Here is a 20,202-nt window from a genome sequence, read left to right as displayed (position 1 = left end):
TGAAGTACCTCTTCTGCCCCCATGCCGTGGGTCACAATGACCCTTCCTTCCTTTGTGCTGTTGTTAGACCCTGTAAGAACTTTCACCATCATCGTAACCGCTAACACTTATTTCACGCTATGTGATAGGCACCGTGTTCAGTGCTTTGTGCGTTTTAAATCATTTATTGCCAAAAACAGCCCTATGAGGTTGGTGCTCTTATCCTTATTTTCCCGTTGAAACTGAGGCACACGGAGGTCATGCAGCTAATACGCGGCAGTGAGTCAAGCGCAGGCCAGCTGCAGTGGCTGTGCTCTCAAGCGCTGCACTGCTTCTTCCTCTGCCACACGTTTTCTGGCCCTTCTCTCTTGACATCTGGCTTCCTCTCCTTGACTCCTCTTTGCGAGCAGAGACTGTCCTATTTCCCTTCCCATTTCCAGCATTCGGCACAGTGTCACATAGCAGGTACTCAGTAAAAGAGAAGATGTCCTAGTCTTTGGCTCAAGCTTGGAGGGAAGAGATTTGACGAGGCCCAAACCTGTGGTGAATGTGAATTTTGTTTTCTGTTTTATGGAGAACCTCCATTCTGGAGTTCCTGCTACTTCCTCTGGGATCTTGCTCCAATTATGACTCCTTTCCATCTCCAACCACTTCCTCTCCTTTAGCTCCTTCCCCTTCTTTTCACTCTGCTGCCTGTTCACCAGGAACTGAACAGTCCCCCAGCTCTGCTCCCACTTACTGACCATTTGTTCGTTCAGCACAAGTTTATCCAGTGCCCAGAAGCTCTCAGGGTCAACCAGGACCTCCCAAGCATGACTTTCAAAGACTCCTCTCTCAGCCATAGCGTCAGAGAAAGATGAACATGCCACATCCCCCGCTCCTCACGGTGACTCCATTCCTCCCTGGAGCCCTGTGGCTGCAAGGAAGACTGCTTCACCCACTCTTCTCCCCCATCCTAAGTGCTACCATTTTCCTAGTCACCTAAGCTCAAAATCTGATTTCTCTCCTTTGGTCATCATAGCCATCTCCTACCAAAACTTGATTCTTTAGTGTCTGTTCAATTTAGTGCTTTGTTTTCATTATCACTGCCCCTACCCTTGCAATAACAAGAGCCACAAATCAAACAAAGACAGTCCCTGCCCTCAGGGAGCTTCTAGTCTAGTGGGGGGAGGCAATAAACAAGTAACTAAGTATATATAATTACGTGTTATACTAAACGCTGTGAAAGAAATAAATAAGATGCAGCAATAGAGGGTAATATAGCGAGGGGCCCTGCTTAGAGACGGCTTCTCTGAGGAGGTAGACGTTCAGGTCAGACCTATAAGGTCAGCAGGGCTAGCCTGGTGGGGGAGGGGTGTGGGATGTAGGCAAGCGAAGTACTGAACACCCTCTGCGGGCCCCGATCTGCTTTTCCCCATTATCTCCTGTATTTCTCTATAAACCAATCTAGACTACTTGCCTTTTCACCTGTGAGCAAAGCCGCTGTCTGGAATGTTTCCAGTCCCGATCGCTATGAAACCCTTCAGGTTTCGGCTTCAATGGCATTTTTCATGATGACGTCACTGGTCTCTCCAGAAACGCTTCCCCCTCCCTTCCTTTACACCACTTTAGCAGTTTATACGAACTTACTCTGTTCTTCCTCGTCCATAACATACTTCAACTAGACAAAAAGCTTCTAGAAGGCTGGGATTGCATCTGGTGTATCTTTGTAGCCCTCACAGCAGCTACTACAATGCTACATGCTCAATAAAGGACTGTTGAATGAGCTCCCTCTCTCTGGGCCTCACTATCTAAAACAGGAGGAAGTTGCACAGATGATCTCTATGGCCTCTTCTGGCCCTTAACGCTTATTGACAATGATAAAATAGAATTCTAAAGGACATGTACTGTGCGGAATCCCTCACAAAAAGGAAGTTCATGCCTTGTGTGGACTTACAGTTGGAAAAAAACAAATGAACAGTGATGCAGGTGACGTGAACGGCTTAAATACAGCTGCCAAAGAACATGGCCCAAGGTTTATACATGATCACACGTTACACACAGAGGCTAGGTGCCTGCTGGAAAGGAGGGGGCAAAAGGAGCCACAGATGTGTGGACTAGGACATGGGAAATTTCCTTTTCCCAGTTGGGTGGAGGCACACGATCCCAGGACAGCTTAAAATAATAGAAAACTGTGGTAGAAGAGGGCGCTGCTTCTCATTACTTACCGTTATACAAAGAAATGGCGCTAGGGAAATATGGGAATGGAGGTGTCAAACGTGCCACTAGATGCCCTCCTAAGGATAGTGTAGGTGCCCCACGGTGGCAAATAGTTCCTGGTGGTGGTTCCCACGAGAGCATGAGGGCCGTCAGCTGTGAGACGCCAACCAGGAAGTACTTCCTGGTTCCGAGGCCCCTGCAGGCAGTGATGCACCAGGTTTGGCTTTTAGTCAGAGCAATTGCTGGCTTTGTGTTTGTTAAATTAAATGTGAGCTTATCAACTTTCAACTTTTCTTGAGGCATTAAAAAGGTTCCCAGGGGGCTTCCCTGGTGGCACAGTGGTTGGGAGTCCGCCTGCCGATGCAGGGGACACGGGCTCGTGCCCCGGTCCGGGAGGATCCAACATAACGCGGAGCGGCTGGGCCCGTGAGCCATGGCCGCTGAGCCTGTGCGTCCGGAGCCTGTGCTCCGCAACGGGAGAGGCCACAACAGTGAGAGGCCCGTGTACCGCAAAAAAAAAAAAAAGGTTCCCAGGCCTTTGCCTTATCAGAGAGGTTGAAGTTTCCTAGGCCGAATGAGGGGAAAACTGAAAAAAAAAAAGAACTCAAAAGGTAAAGGTAAAAAGATCCTAAAAAGCCAAGGGGGAACCCACCCTCCTTATTGTTAAGCAGAGGAGACAAAAATGGTGCTTGCTCTCCGGGGTCTGCTAGAGTTCACCGCACTATTTCTAGAGAAGAAATAACAACAGGCAATAGAGAAAGTAAAGGGGAATAAAAACCAGAGTCGAGACTCTGATGAGCAGAAGACTGCAAAACAACAGAAAAGAGTTAAAAACCCCACATCACTCTAGCTGCCCCATAAAGGTAGGAAGCCTTTCCTGGGGCTGGAAAATTCAGATCTCCTGGAGAAACAGAATAAGAGGGTATCAAGAGTTAGTGGGTGGAGGGAAACACGTGACCCTGCTAGAGAGCAAGAGCGGAATAATAATTGCAAACCTTCAGAAGCACTTACTGGGTGTCAGGCATCGCTCTACCAGCTTTGCATGTATTTACTTATTTACTCTTTACAACAACTCTAGGATTGTTATGGAAGCTTTATAGACAAGAACCTGAGGCCTGGAGAGAGGTTAAGTACCTCACCAAAAGCCATCCAGCTAGTAAGTGGGAGAGCAAGGATTCGAACCTGGGCAGTTTGGTCCCGGGTTACGCCACCATGCTGTGCTGCTTCGTCTATTTCTTACCACTTCCCACCTCTGTATTTCTTTGCAGTCTGGCTTTTGCCCTCACCACTCCATTGAAAGTGCTCTCAAAAGTCATCCAAGTCACCAGATTTGATACCTTCATTGAGGTATACAAAGCTCTCAGCCATATTTGATGCTGTTGAAACATCCTCTCCACCCAGACCTGAAAGCTTTGCATCATCTCTATGTCTCTCTAATAGTCCTCACGTCCACCATCACTGTTTTCACTGCTATTATCCCAATTTGATTCTTCATTATTTTCATTCATTCGACAAACACATAATTCCACATGTCAGACCCTGGGGATACAACGGTGAGCAAAGCAGATAAGTCTCTGCCCTTATAGAGCTTACTGTGGAGGAGACAGGCATCAGACAATCACACAAATAGATATTTACAAAGTGATAAGTGCTGTTCACAAAAAGTATGGGGCTTTATAAAAGGGTGAAATAGAGAAGTTACAATGACCTCCAAATTAGTCTACCTCTAGACTCTCCCTTCTCCAATCCACTGCACCCACTGTTGCCCTGATTAATGTTCCCAGAGTCTGTCTCTGACCACACCACTCCCCAGCTCAATTTCCTTCCATGGCTTACAGAATAAAGTTCAAACACCTTAGCCAGGTATTGGAGATGCTCCATAACCTGGTTCCAACCCACCTTTTAAAGCTTTCCCCCAATACTCACCTTCAAGTACTCTATGCTGCAAATAAACATTCATCATTCCTTGTATGGAAAGACTACATGCCTTTGCCATGCTGTTTTTTTGTTTGTTTGGTTTGGTTTGTTTTTTTGCCTAGAATACCCTTCCCCTTGTCCCCTTATGTTCAAATACTATACATCTTTTAAGTCCAGTTCAACCTTCTCCACAAAGCATTTCCTGATCCCCTCCTTTGAAATCTCAGCACGTTTCCCCTACTTTTATAGCATTCACGTTCTGTCTTTAATATTATAATCACTGTAATATAATAAATGTAAGCCTACCCAGTTCCCTTCCTGTAAGCTCACTGAGGGTAGGATCTGGGTCTAAACCACAATTACTCATTGGCTGGATGGACAGATGAATGAATGAATGAATGAATGAATGAATGAATAGTTGGTGGCTTCATGATTGACAATGTGGAGGGGGCCATAAGTATGCAGACATAATACGAATATTTTCTTTGATCATGTATTTTCATTGCAGTTTAGCAGAGAGCCATGGGAAAGCTATCAAATCAAACAAATGCTGCCCATTTCCACCTTCCTCCACCTCTTGATCTAACAGGTGGATCTCCTGTAGGGATGAGTGGCCCCACCAAAGGAGACATAGAAACCATCTCCAAGGACTATGAAGTTGTGCCCAGAAAATCCAAGGATGTGACGGACCAGGTGGTGTTTTGGGGGTTTTTTTTCTTGCAAAAGAAAACCGGTACTTTAGAAGAGAATAGATGGGTGGTGAAATAGTTGCCTGTAGAGATGGAACTGTAGAATAGGATTTGCTTTGTCTGAACCATTGTTTAAAATACTGGATTGCTGGGCTCTTGGCTAGGGACAGAGTTCTCTATGATAACTGGGAAAAATGTGTTTACCCAGAGCCTTGCTGATCTGATACAGAGAACTGTAAATTGAAAATGGAGGGGAAAGGAGAAAAATGACCTGATGATATTATAAAATCAATGACTATGGATGATATCAGATATGACAACAAGAACAGCACTGGGAGAGGTGCCTGTTCAGTCATAGGAGAATACATCTGGGAAGAGTCATAAATAGAACTTACGGCTTAAGCTGTTTTCTGTATCAATACACAGCACGTGCATTGGGTTGAACCACATGAAATTGCCAATATTCCATGGTTTTGACCTACAAAAATGGCAACTTCATATGGTTCAACCTAAGATTATGAGGGAAACTTGAAGTTTTAACTCAAGGAAGTAAATATCACCTAAGAGATATCATTAAGACTTGGAGGAATGAAACTTACAACTGGAATTTGGTATCAGGAGGAGCACATTGTAAAGAAGAAAGGTGCCCTTGAGAATGGGAGGTGGTATTGTGCTGTGTGCATAGATATCCACAAACGTGAGGACAGAGTCCTCTACAGAGTTTTGGTGAAGTTGAAAGGAGAAAGGACCAGGAGTAATATAGTGTAAGTACATCACACAGCACTTTACAAAATGGGAGAAATGGATAATGTATTCCTGATGCAGATCACAAAAATGGCATTGGACAAGATCTAGCAGCAATGAGGGACTTTGTCCAGGGCTTCTCTTGCTTCATTTGCTTAAAAGAAAAACATTTCAAAATTTTTTACTTGTCTTGCTGACAATATTGCCCCTTAGAAAGTAAAGAAATCCACAAGAGAACTGTTTGTTCTCCATGACCTAATTCTGACCAATAACAAAGAACTGATTGGCGAAGTGGAAACTTAAAAAGCAACCGTATTAGCTCAGGGCTTGTGAGAGCATAAGGCTGGACATAGTAAGGTATTTTGCTCTAGAATTTAAGAGGGCAGACTTCAGATGTTTCAGAGAAAAGAAAGGTATCATGAGGGCAAAGAAAGAGCAGGGGTCCCATAGATCTAGCTTTAAATCATGGCTCTGCCATTTACCTGCTGTGTGACCTTGACTAAGTGACGTAAACTCTCTGAGCCTCAGTTTCCCACAGGAATGACAGGGAAGGGAGGGAGGAAGAAAGGAAAGAAGGAAGGAAGGAATGGCAACAATAGAATGACACCACCTCCTTCCTGGGGTTGTGACGACAGTTAGAGGGGATGGCACACATGAAGGGCTCAGCTCTTAGTAGGGGGTGCATCAACTGTTAGTTTTCTTGCACTTTCTACTTAACCACCCTCCCAAAAGGGTTGAAAAGCTCTTAGAAACTAAATTCTGACCATATAATTGTGAAGTATTTTAATGAAGAAGTAACAGTATGGAAAGAAAATGATGTAAGTGAGGGAGTTCTTTGATGATGAGACATTAAAAAGGTGGAGAGAGGGCATCTGACCACAGATGAATATAAAGTAGTAACACGGAGCTGTCAGAATCATATCGGGGAGGCCTGACCCCAAATGAGCTAATTCTAAGAGTAAGAAAAAGAGGCTGTTTTCAGTTTTGTTTATGCCAAGAAGCAGATCAAGGAGGCCTTAAAAAGTCTGCAAGTTGGGGCAGATAGTATGTTTCGTTTTAATTAGAATTAGTTTTTAAGGACTTCCCTGGTGGCACAGTGGTTAAGAATCCACCTGCCAATACAGGGGACACGGGTTCGAGCCCTGGTCCAGGAAGATCCCACATGCCATGGAGCAACTAAGTCCGTGTGCCACAACTACTGAGCCTGCGCTCCAGAGCCCACAAGCCACAACTACTGAAGCCCGCGTGCTGCAAATACTGAAGTCGTGTGCCTAGAGCCCATGCTCCACAACAGAAGTCGCCTCAATAAGTCCGTGCACTGCAACGAAGAGTAGGCCCCGCTCGCCGCAACTAGAGAAAGCCCGTGCACAGCAACAAAGACCCAACGCAGCCAAAAATAAAAATAAAATATAAAATTTTAAAAATAATTAGTTTTTAAAATTATAAATGTTATATAAGCACATGTAAAAATAATTCCAATAGTACCACAGGGTATAAAATGAAAAATGAAATGGTGTAATGTTGCCAGACAACAAAGATACAGAGGACCTCTTTAATTCCTCCTTTGCTCTGGTCTTCTCTGCCATACAAACTCTGTCCATTAGACTGGAAAGGGTCAAGCAGACATTGGTAAGAGGGACCTGAGGATCACAGTAAATACGAAAATTGTAAGAAAGCCTCAGGGTGCTTTAAATGATTTTGAGTCTCCTGGCCCAAATTGTATTTCACGATGTTGAGAGAACCTGTTGATGAGATCACTGCACTGGTGTTTGTAACCACGGGGAATAAGAAAGATGCTGGAAGCCTAGAGAGAAGGACATATGCTCCTTTTTAAAGGGAGGATGATAGGTTTCACAAGCTTTAGACAGGTAGATTTCCTCCTAATCCCAGGCAAATTTCTATACGTTATGGGAAAGGATGGTTTGCATGAGACCTGGAAGGGAACTAGTGATCACAAAGGATTTATAAAACCCTCTACCTAATAGCACAAGATAGACTAAGCTCATTTTCTTTTCTGAAATGAGGTGAGTATATGTAAGTGGGTAAAGCAGGGGAACATTGTAGACACAGTGTATCAGGATCCTAGCAAGGCATTGACAAAATCATTCATGTGTGACTTGTTCCTTGTGAAAAAGTTGGGAAAATGTAGACAGTACAATTATGGAATGGGTGAATGATCATCCCAAAGTCTGCTAGTTAAAAGAGCAAAGTTCATTTATATACTAATTTATTATCTGACACACCCACTCGGATGTAAGCTCCTCAAAGGAGAGACTTCATCCTCTATTTTGCTCATGACTTTATCCCCAGTACCTATAACCGTGCCCAGTACATAGTAGAAAGTGCTCAGAAAGTGTTTGTTTGTTGCATGAATGCATGAAGTTGTGGGTAGGACCGCAAGGCCTGTCACCAAGCTTTGTCTCAGCCCTCCCCTATTCAGTATGTCTTATCACCTATTTGGATAAAGACATTAGATGGCGCACTGATCAAATATGCAGATAATGTGGGTCTGAGTGGGATAACACTGTAATAAAGATAGACACTGTATCCAAAAAGAACTGGCAAGAGCAATTTAATAGTGATAAGTGCACTTAAACAGACTGGAAGTAAAAGCTGAGACATCAGTTAATAGCAGGATGTATGAAAAGAAGACTTCGAAGTTTTCATTCATTCTTTTAACCAATATTTGTTGAAAGTGCCAGGCACTGTGCTAGACACTGGGATATACAGTGGTGAGGAAACATACTGTCTGCCCTTCTGCAGCTTAAAGACTATTGAGGGAGACAGATGTTAATCAAATCAGTCCACAGGGAAATATATGTTTATAAACTATGAAGAATAAAACAGAGCACTAAGAGAGCACCTGACAAGAGAACCTGACCTTGTGGAGGAAGGTTTCTCTGAGGAACTGACCCTTGAGCTGACTTCTCAAAACTAAATAGGAAAAACACCAAGGTGAAAGCAGGGGAGAGTAAACAGTAAGTCCCATGAGTCAACAATATGAAATGCCTGCTTGAATGGAATGTGGTTCCTTGGCCTTCCCCTTGGTGGAGGCTCAGCGAGGGACTCAGCTTGCTCACTCCCTGGGCTGGAAGCTCGGCTGATGACTTGGCCAGTGTTTGCCAGGGCTTCTCGGCTGAAGAGGTGGCCCTCATGGTCAGGATGGTGGGGTCAGGACTGAGGCATGACTGGGAGATTATTCTCAAGCAGGGAGATGATTGAGCAAATAAGTGAATATTTGAGGTTAATAGGAGCCAGATTTCTCAATGTTGGAAGAGATAGTTGCAAATATGGAAAGGGAGGAAGGCTAGAATGAACCCTCTGGTGTTGGATTGAAAATGGAGGTATCAGTATGAACTCGGCTTTATGTATACATATATGCACATATAGATATATACACATCCACACATTTCCTAACTCTGTCCACTGAGAGGCTCTAGAAACAATGGCACCCCAGTAATAATGAGTACACCTAGCACCCAAATCTTGGATACTACCATTCTCCATTAAAAGGAATGAGGGCTCCTTGGAGAAATAACTGATTCCAGTGCAGGAGCAGGGAAAGTACAAGATGAGCCTGGAACATCTTACTATGTCACAAAGTAAGGAAGTGTTCAAAGAATGATGGGGACATGTCAAAAGGACATAGGAGCCAGCTTTGAGCAGCAAAATAGTGGATTATAACTCACTGAATAAGATCCATTAGTCTGTACTAAAACATATTTTTAAAATATGAATAAGCAGGGGAGAAGAAAATGCTCTCCCTAACAAACGCCAACTAATAAATGAAGACAGAATGATGGAAATTTAAAAATCAACATTTAGCAACCATCACAGTAAAAAGGGATTCCAGCAAGAGTCATCAATGGATGCTAAAACTAGGGAGTGGGAGTTCAATGAGGAACAGGATATTTGGTCTCAAGGTGTCTTCCACAAAATACTTCCTAATTACTTATGAATTACTAATATGGTAGACACCGTCTTAACTTGAACCATCAGTGGGACAAACTGACATTGTCTGTCTGTTGGTATGATGCACTGAGAAGAACACATCTCTTCTGTGGTGTGCCTACCAAAAATGCGTAAATTAATCATTAGGAAACACCAGAAACACAGAAGTTGAGGTTCATGTTACAAAGTTAACTGGCCGGTACTCTTAAAAAACGTCAAGGTCATGAAAGATCAGGAAAGACTGAGAAACTGTTTCCATTTGCAGGGGACGAAAGAGACATGACATCTAAATGCAACTTATGATCCTGAACTTATGAAAGACTTTATTAGGACAATCAATGAAATTGGAATGGAGCCTGTGGATTAGATGGTAGACTTGTATCGTTATTTTCTAATTTTGATGGTTGTACTGTGGTCGTTTAGGACAGTGGTCCCCGACCTTTTTGGCACCAGGGACCGGTTTCATGGAAGACAATTTTTCCACGGATGGCGGTGGGGGGCGGTGGGCGGGGAATGTGAGCAATGGGGAACGGCAGATGAAGCTTCGCTTGCTCGCCCACTGCTCACCTACTGTTGTGTAGCCCGGCTCCTAACAGGCCGCGGACCAGTTGTGGTCTGCAGCCCGGGGATTGGGGACCCCTGACTTAGGAGAATAGTATCCTTGCTTTTAGGAAATACACAATGCGGCATTAAGGGGTAATGGAGCAAGAAGTCTGTAAATTAATCTCAAATGGTTCAGAAAGAAATACACAAAGAGAGAATGATAAGGCAATGTGGTAAAATGTTAACAAATGGGGAATCTGGGTAAAGGGTATGTGGCAATTTGCACCTTTTCTGTAAGTATGAAACTATTTCAAAATCAAAAGTTAAAAAATGTTAATACAAATCAACAGGGAAAAAGAAGCCAGTGTCATCTTACGGTACACTAATGCAAGTCTAGCCAGAATGAGGCTGCTGAACTCTGTGTGGGTCAGATCTCACTGGAACATGGGCCTTGGCTCTGGGAAAGGTGAGGTGACTACATCATATGAGGAACAGCTGAGGGGGTCTGAGGATGTTTAACCGGAAGACAAGAAAGTCAGCAGGATGGGGGAAAGAGGAAACAAACTTGTTACAGGGAGACACATTTCTGTTCAGTATGAGGAAGGGTATTTTACCAATTAGCAAAAAAAAGGCAGATTGCGTTGTCTCGGGAGTTTGTCACAGGCTATGTTCTGATACAGACTGCACAACCAAGTCTCAAGGATGTCATCGATTTCATGAAATCTGATCGATGCTGGGCCCAAAGACCACTAAGGTCCTTCCGATGAAGAGTCTATGGTTCTCTGTTATCTTCAGGTATTGCGAATTTCAGCACTTCTCTAATAAAATGCAACCTGTGTGGGACTGGGATGAACATCCCCTTTTGGTCACATGGGGCATGAATCAGCTTGCTCTCACATGGGCTATTTCTGTGTGTGTGTGTGTGTGTGTATATATATATATATATATATATATATATATATATATATATATAAAATGTTCCTTAGCTCCTTAGCACTTTGGAAAAAATCATTTGTCCCCCAGAAATTAGCTGGTCACAGCACTAAAAGTCAAAATGCTTTTATTTTAGAACATGTCATTTAACAACATGAAAATAGGGCAGGAGAAAACAGAAACAAAAACTCAAGAGTAAGTTTGGTAAGAATTTAAACATTCAACATCTCAGGAACACACATCTTCAAGTCACTGGCAGCTTGCTCTGTTCCAGCAGTTCTCACTCTTCATTAACAAGTGGGCCCTTTTTTATTATTTAATGTTTCCAGAAGCTCACTGTACAGAACATGAATCTGGGAAAGAGAACAGCAAATAGATTTCTTGAGAGGAAAGGAAATGTGGGAAATCTTCCCGGATCCATGGTGATGGCATGAGAGACCTGAGGCACCACTCTGGGAAGAACATACAGTACTCACCTGGGGAAAAGGGATCCCATGACACTAGGTCTGTTCACCAGAGATAGGCAGAAGAAGGGAGGAAGTACTTAAAACATAAAAGATCCTTTGCTCTTATGTGATACAAAACCTTTTTCTCTATCAAGCCTCTCCTCGTTAGCTAAGGGCCCAGAAGTCTGCTACTCAGAATAGTTCCTGGGCTTCCCTGGTGGTGCAGTGGTTGAGAGTCCGCCTGCCGATGCAGGGGATGCGGGTTCGTGCCCCGTCCGGGAAGATCCCACATGCCGCGGAGCGGCTGGGCCCGTGAGCCATGGCCGCTGAGCCTGCGTGTCCGGAGCCTGTGCTCCGCAACGGGAGAGGCCACAGCAGTGAGAAGCCCGCGTACCGCAAAAAAAAAAAAGTTCCTGCAGAAAAGGTCTTTTTAAACACTCATTGTTTGCACAGAGGCTGGTCCTTCCCTACGTGCACTGGCATTGACAGGGATGCATCTTTCCAGAGCCCACTCTTGGCATTCTTCTTAATTAGATTCCATTTTCTATTCCTAAGTTTGCCTTGTTCACCATTCTTCCTGGTTTTCACTATAAAAAATTACTGCTTATAGTCCCATAACTCTTGCACTTTTGTGGAACCACTGAGAGGAACAATGGTCAAGATCCTTTCCTAGCCAAGGAAGGTAGGGTTGTGTCCTTAACGAGAGCTATGTAGAACCTCTCTGTCCCTGAGTCATGCCATCCACCCGTAGCCCTCTCCCTCCTCACCTGAGTTTCATAGCTTCTCTTAAGGGAGCCAAGGTGGTCAAGGAAACGCAGTGCCAGGCCACACCACTTTTCACTAGACGTATACTTGTTACTGCTGTACATAAATATTCCAATATTCCAGGACTTGATCATCAGCCAGAGAATCTCCATTTCTGGGTAGCCTTCCTGAAATCCAAGAACAGTGGGTTTACAGTTATTCCTGTCACAATCACTGTAGCCCTGACTCTATGAGGGCTGCATCCCAGTATTATTAAACAATGGGTGCTCTGCTGACACTGAGGAAGGAGCCCGCGGCCCCCACGAGCAATCCTGTGCTCCTGGAGAGTAGGAGGAGACCACCTTGAAGGTCTGTCAGCTGTAGGATGCTCCATAGCAAGACCTCATGAAGTGACATATACACTAAAAAAGCAATGAAGCCCTCTTGCACTGAGTTCTGTCTTTCTGAAGCAGGAGAAAAACCTGTATCCTGTTTGGGGCTTCCCTTGTTGCTGTCCTCAGTCGATTATCTCCCCAGTATCTATCTCTAATTTTCAGAGAAGGTTGTGAAGCAGCAGTTTTATTGAATCTCTTAATTTCCTTGACCTGAATCAGTCTGTGTTTGGAATAGAAATTATATTAATCTTTATTTTTTGCATATGTATAGAGAGATTTATTTTAAGGAACTGGCTCACACAATGTAGGGGCTGGCAAGTTTGAAATCTGTAGGGTAGGCCAGCAGGCTGTAAAATCAGGTAAGACTTGATGTTGTGATCTTGAGTCTGAAATTTGTAGGGCAGGCCAGCAGGCTAGAAACTCAGGCAGAATTTCTGTTAGAATCTTGAGGCAGAATTCCTTCTCCGGGAAACCTCAGATTCCACTTTGAAGGCAAAAACTGATTATGGAGTGTAATCTGTTTTATTGTACTTCAAGTCAACTGATTACAATTTAAAAATGATCTTTAGTGTTGACAGTATCTACCTTGCTATGAACACAGGGCACATTTCTAAGATGGTCCCTTTGTCTTTTAACATGGCTGATCACAAGATTTTGCAATAGCAAAAAGGATTAGTCTAAGGACCTACTTTTGTCGTTCTTGTATAGGAGATGGACCACAGAGGGAGCACTTGTGTGCTCATTCCATGTTAAAGTCCTTCATCTACACAAGAGGTCTCAGGCCCTTGAAGGGGGATATGTGACAGAAGACCTGGGCAGCAGGTTGTTGAGAGTGTCAATGACATTGTCTCAGCTGTCCTTTCACCCATGTGGATCTATAAAAAATAACTATGCATAAAACACTATGAGAATGAGGGTGCTAAGAGTGACAAGACAAAGCTCTCATCCTAAATGATACATAATGCCTCTGGGGAGACAAGGCATCCACGTATAAAGAGGACCACACCAGGAATGTGATTAAGGGCTAGTCAGAGTGACACAGGCATTAGGTGCTCCAGCTCAGTCAAACAAATGAGCACTGGGCTGGCACAGTCAGAGGTCTAGTCTCTCTGCTTGAAATGCCAGTCCCCCACCCAATCTTTATCCACTTGGTAAACTTCTACCTTTTCTTCAAATTAACAAACGGAGTTAGTTATTCCTTTCTCTCTGTTGCCACAGCAAGCTTTACATTCCTCTAATACAACTTATATCACATTGTTTTGAAACTGTGTATATATATATCTCCTCCAGGCTGAGCTCCTTGAGTACAGGGAATTTTTCTTCTTCATTTTTGTATCCTCAGAGTCCAACACTGTGCCTGACACATAATAAGGGTCCAACAGATATTTGCTGAAGGAATGAATGAACAAATGAATTAATATCCAGTTATTAAAATGCTACCTCCTCATTCAGGCTTTGCCTGACTCTCCACAATTTGTTATCTGTACCACTTTGTTCCTATGGCACTTTGTTCACGGCACCTATTGTCTGTCTCCTTCACTAGGCTGGGAGTTCCTTAAAGGCAGAATGTCATCTACCTTTGCGTATTCACAGCCTGACACATGACCGTGTTGTGATTTTAACTGAATGACTTAACAAATGACTGAACAAATAGACATGATCTTAGAGTAGATGAGCAGGATATCTAGCTATAGAGAGGTTATATGAAATGTCCAGAACAGGCAATTCCAGAGAGACAGCAGATTGGTAGTTGCCAGGGGCTGGGGGAGAGGGGAATGGGGAGTGACTGCTAATGGTTATGGGGTTTCTTTTTGGGGTGATGAAAATGTTCTGGATTTGGATACTGGTGATAGTTGCAGAATTTTGTGAATATACTAAAAACCACTGAATTGTATACCTTAAAATTGTGAATTTTATATATGAATTGTATCTCAACTTAAAAAATTATATATATAGAGAAAGAGAAGGGCATTCCATGTGGGCAGAACAGAATCAATAAAGACTCAGATTGTGCTTGAGACTAAGCACGTCTCAGGGGAACTAACAGTCATTTGGCCCAAGCAGACAACTGATATAGGGAAATTAATGGGAAACAGGACTGGAAATGTAGGATGGGGCTACCTAAGCACTTCCTAGATGCTTTTCCTTAGAACATTAGTGTCATGAAAAATGTTAACAGATGGTGTATAAAAATAGGGTTCTTTAGTCAAATACATTTTGGAAATGCTGCATTCTATATACAACCTCTTGGAGAGTTTTAATGCACATTAGTTCATTAAAAGTTCTAGGAACTTTTACAGTGAAGAAACCATGTAACTTTGTTTAATCCAGAGTATGTAGATCATTTACTAACATCTTGTGGAATGTAATTTGTGAAACATCGGGCTGGAGTGTTAAGGGTTTTGCATAACAGGCCACAGATTTTGGGACTTATTCTGCTGGCAATGAGAAGTTACTGAAACTTTTTGAGAAGGAAAGTTATATGATGAAACTGGAGTTTTAATAAGATTGAAATGCCAGTGGTGTTTAGAACAGACGTGAGTGTGAGAAAACACATACAGCGAGAACTGTTTAAATGGACTTAAGAGATGAAGAATGAAGTGGATGAGGGTCAGAAATAGTGACAATGGAAATGGAAAGATGTAAGAAACACTCTAAAGGAAGAATCAGTAGAACTTGGTAACTGATTTGATATGGGGAATGGAAGATAGGTCAATTAAAAATGGCTCTGAAGTACATAGTTTGAATGGCTGAGAGAATGCTGATACCACTGAAAGAAGAAATTGGAAGGAAATGTTTCTGGGGATAAAGGATCAAAATAATGTTAACTTCTATTTTAATCATGTTGAGATTGAGGTAACTTTGGCGATATCATGTGGGCTGTTGCAGATATGGACTGGAACTCAGGTAATAGTTGAAAAATATCAATCCACTTAAAGGACAGAGTATAGAATATGGAGAAGGAAAGAGTAGAGAATATTGGAAATGTTCATAGTTGGGTGGCAAGAGGGAAAAGATAAAACAGAAGAGTGATGAGAACATAAAGGACAAAAGAAAAGACAATTTCAATAAGGAGGCAGTGGTCAATAATGAAGGCCAGGGTAAAGAAAGAGGCCATCAAATTTGTCTAGGAGGTGGTAATTAGTGGAGTACTGTGTGGCTAGCAGTACAGAGAGTGACGGAAAGAGTGGCTCAAGATGAGGACAGACAGGTACGCAGGACCTTGTAGGCCATGTTTAGGATTTTGGTTTTTAAGAGCAATGAGAAACTACTGAAGAAGATTAAGCAAGGTCACATATATTCTAAAATTTAAAAGATCACTCTGGTTGCTGGATGGAGAAATGAAGAAAGCAAGAGATGCAAGAAGATCAGCTAAAAGGTTCCTGCAGTAGCTGAGGTAAGAGATGATAACCTGAACTAGGTTGGTGATGGTGGAAGATGGGGAAAAGTAAATGAATATACGATATTTAGGAGGCAGAATTGACAGGACTTAGTGATAGATTAGAAATGGGAGTGAGGGAGGAATTGAGGATGACTCCGAGATGTTTGGCTTGGGCAACTGGAGGAATGATGGTGCCATTCAATGAGTTAGGGAACTGGAGGAGTTTTATTTTCATTTGCGTTAGCTACTCTCATGTCCAGCACTGCTCAGGAGAATCACTCATCTTCAACGAAGAAATGCAACCGTGCAGCTACTCACCCCAGTGCAACATAGGCTTGCCTGTGGTAACATACAAATCAATGCCAGCAAGTAGAGATGTTTGCGCTTATGATTTTCTGGGGCTCATATTTGAAGCCAGTTTTCTCTGCCTTCAACATCTTAATAAACATGGCAGTCATATAACAGTCTAACAAAACTGTACGTGTTTTGGAACACAAATGCTGTCTTTTTAGGCTCTCTTCAGGGTTACTGAAGTGAATATTGTGTACATCAGCTTTACTGAGATATAATTCACATACCATACAATTTACCTACTTAAAAGTGTACAGGGCTTCCCTGGTGGCGCAGTGGTTGAGAGTCTGCCTGCCAATGCAGGGGATGCAGGTTTGAGCCCTGGTAAGGGAGGATCCCACATGGCGCGGAGCAACTATGCCCGTGAGCCACAACTACTGAGCCTGCGCGTCTGGAGCCTGTGCTCTGCAACAGGAGAGGCTGCGATAGTGAGAGGCCCGTGCACCGCGATGAAGAGCGGCCCCTGCTTGCCACAACTAGAGAAAGCCCTTGCACAGAAACAAAGACCCAACACAGCCAAAAATAAATATAAATAAATAAATAAATTTGAAAAAAAAAAGCATCCAAACCATGAAAGTTGCTAAAAAAAAAAAAGTGTACAATTCAATGGCTTTTAGTACATTCACAGAGTTCTGCCACTGTCACCACAGTCAATTGTAGAATATTTTCATCCCCCTACAAGGAAACCCCCATGCCCATTTGCAGTCACTCCCCATCTCCCCAAATAACCCCCATCTCTGTCTTTTATAGATTGGCCTATTCTGGACATTTCAGATAAATGTCCAGAGTCACACAGTATGTAGTCCTTTATGACCGGAATCTTTCACTTAGCATAACGTTTTCAAGGTCCATCCATGTTGTAGCATGTGTCAATACTTCATTCTTTGTTATGGCCAATTAATATTCCACTGTATGGAAATACCACGTTTTGTTTATCCATTCATCAGTTGATAGACATCTGGGTTGCTCCCACTTTGGGCTGCTATGAACATCTGTGTACAAGTCTTTGTTTGGCATTTGTTTTCATTTCTTATGGGTATATACCTAGAAGTGAAATTGCTGGGTCATATGGTAACTTCACGTTTAACTTTCTAAGGAACTTAGCCAGACTGTTTTCCAAAGCAGCTGTACCACTGTACAGTAACATGGTGTATGAGGGCACCAATTTCTCCACATCCTTGTCAATACTTGTTATTATCTGTCTTTTTGACTACAGTCATCTTAGTGGGTGCCAAGTGGTAGATCACTGTGTTTCGATTTGCCTATCTCTGATGACTAATGATGTCAAGAATCTTTCCATATGCTTACTGGTCATTTGAATATTTTCTTTGGAGAACTGTCTACTCAGATCTTTGCCCATTAAAAAAAATTAGTTGTCTTTATATTATCAAGTTGTAAGAGCTCTTTATAGATTCTAAGTACAAGTTCTTTAACAAATATATGATTTCCAACATTTACTGCCATTCTGTGGGTTATCTTTTCACTTCTTTGTTGGTCCTTCACAGAAAAGTTTTAATTTTGCTGATATCTAATTAATTGACTTTTTATTTTATTGCTTGTGCTCTTGGTGTCATATCTAAGAAAACACTGTCTAACCCAAGGTTACAAAGATTTAAGCCTATACTTCTAAAAGTCTTATTATTTTAGCTTATGTATAATTATAGTTTTATAATTTTAGCTCTTTCATTTAGGTCTTTGATCCATTTCGAGATAGGGGTCCAAACTTCATTCTTTTCCATGTGGCTACACACTTGTCCCAGAACCATTGTTAGAAAGCCTACATTTTCACATTGAATAGTCTTCACAATCTGGTCAAAAATCAACTGACCATAAAGGTGAGGGTTTGTTTCCGGACTCTTAATTCTATTTCACTGATCTCTATGTCTATCCTTATGTCAGTACCACACTGTCTTGATTACTATAGCTTTGTGGTAAGTTTTTTTTTTTTTTTTGGCGGTACACGGGCCTCTCACTGCCGCGGCCTCCCCTGTTGCGGAGCGCAGGCTCCAGACGCGCAGGCCCAGCAGCCATGGCTCACGGGCCCAGCCGCTCCGCAGCATGTGGGATCCTCCCGGACTGGGGCACGAACCCTGTCCCCTGCATCGGCAGGCGGACTCTCAACCACTGCGCCACCAGGGAAGCCCCTATATTAACTTTCTTATTTACCATTTCTGGTTCTTTTCGTTTCTCCCCATGGCTCAGAGTTATTCTCTAGTGTCATTCCTTATTCCCAAACTGGCTCCCACCTTCCTTCTTTGTGCTGTTATTTTTATATTACATTTTATACGATAAAAGCCCAACAAACAATTGTATGTTTTATACATTTGCTTTTTAAATAATACAAGAGAAGAAAGGAAAAGAAGTATGCATTTATACTGTTGTATAATTACCTAATTACCAATGCTTTTTGTTTCACTTGCTATCAACCTAAAGAACTTCCTTTAGTATTTCTTGCAGGCAGGTCAGCTAGCAAGAAATTCTCAGTTTTTCTTTATTTGTTAATATCTTCATTTTTGTGAGATAATTTTGCTGATTATAGGATTCCTGGTTAGCTGTTACTTTTTTCCTATCATTCTGAATATGCCACTGCCTTCTGGTCCCCACTGTTTCTGGTGAGAAGTCAACAGTCACTCTCTTTGGGGTTCCTTTTTTTTGTAACCATTTTTAAAAATTGAAGTGTAGTTAATTTACAATGTTGTGTTAGTTTCAGATGTACAGCAAAGTGATTCAGATTCTTTTACATTATAAGTTATTACAAGATATTGAATACAGTAAGTCCCCTACATACGAATGAGTTCCATTCCGAGAGTGTGTTCCTAAGTCCAACAAAGTTAACCTAGGTACTCAACTAACACAATCAGCTACATAGTACTGTACTATTATAGGTTTATAATACTTTTCACACAAAATAATACATAAAAAACAAACAAAATAAAGAAAACATTTTTAATCTTACAGTACGGTACCTTGAAAAGTACAGCAGTACAGTACAACAGCTGGCATACAGGGATTGGCATCGAGTGAACAGGCAAGAAGAGTTACCGACTGGAGGAGGGAGAGGAGGTGGGAGACGGCAGAGCTGAAGGATCATCAGCAGTAGGAGACGGAGGGCAAGCTGTAATTTCACTCACGCCTTACATGATTGGACATGCAAATCCACATTTGCATCTTTGAAAGTTTGCAACTTGGAGGTTTGTATGTAGGGGACTTACTGTATAGTTCCCTGTGCTATATAGCAGGTCCTTGTTTATCTATTTCATACCTAGCAGTGTGTATTTGTTAATCCCAAGCTCCTAATTTATCTCCCCCCATCCTCTGCTATCCACTTTGGTAACCATAAGTTTGTTTTCTAGGTCTGTGAGTCTATCTCTGTTTTGTAAATAAGTTCATTTGTATCATTTTTTTAGATTCTACATATAAGTGATAACATTTGTCTTTCTCTATCTGACTTACTTCACTTAATATGATAATCTCTAGGTCCATCCATGTTGCTGCAAATGGCATTATTTCATTTTTTCTTATAGCTGAGTAATATTCCACTGAGTGTGTATATGTATCCAAATATATCACACACACACACACACACACCCCCCATATCTTCTTTATCCATTCATCTGTTGTTGAACATTTGGGTTGCTTCCATTTCTTGGCTATTGTAAATAGTGCTGCTATGAATACTGGGGTGCATGTATCTTTTAAAATTAGAATTTTCTCCAGATATATGCCTGGGAGTACGATTGGTGGATGATATGGTAACTCTTAGTTTTTTAAGGAACCCCCATACTGTTTTCCACAGTGGCTGCACCAATGTACATTCCCACCAACAGTGTAGGAGGATTCCATTTTCTCCATAGCCTCTCCTGTATTTATTATTTGTAGACTTTTTAATGATGGCCATTCTGACTGCTGTGAGTTGATACCCTGTTGCA

General features: G+C 42.3%; 1 protein-coding gene across 1 annotated transcript in view; it reads right to left on the bottom strand.

Annotated features, from left to right (window-relative positions):
- Nucleotides 1-11,065: 11,065 nt before the first annotated feature.
- TEX11 (testis expressed 11) overlaps nucleotides 11,066-20,202 on the bottom strand; it is a 348,555-nt gene continuing 339,418 nt past the window's right edge. Inside the window, exons 28-29 of the mRNA XM_067724324.1 lie at nucleotides 12,169-12,333; nucleotides 11,066-11,308 (exon numbers count right to left, since the gene is read on the bottom strand). Coding sequence (XP_067580425.1) covers nucleotides 11,246-11,308; nucleotides 12,169-12,333 — 228 coding nt within the window. The 3' untranslated portion in view covers nucleotides 11,066-11,245. The remainder of the gene's footprint in view (nucleotides 11,309-12,168; nucleotides 12,334-20,202) is intronic.

The sequence above is a fragment of the Pseudorca crassidens genome, chromosome X (genome assembly GCF_039906515.1).
Source record: "Pseudorca crassidens isolate mPseCra1 chromosome X, mPseCra1.hap1, whole genome shotgun sequence".
NCBI classification, from domain to species: Eukaryota; Metazoa; Chordata; class Mammalia; order Artiodactyla; family Delphinidae; genus Pseudorca; species Pseudorca crassidens.
This window is presented reverse-complemented; position numbering and strand designations above follow the sequence as displayed.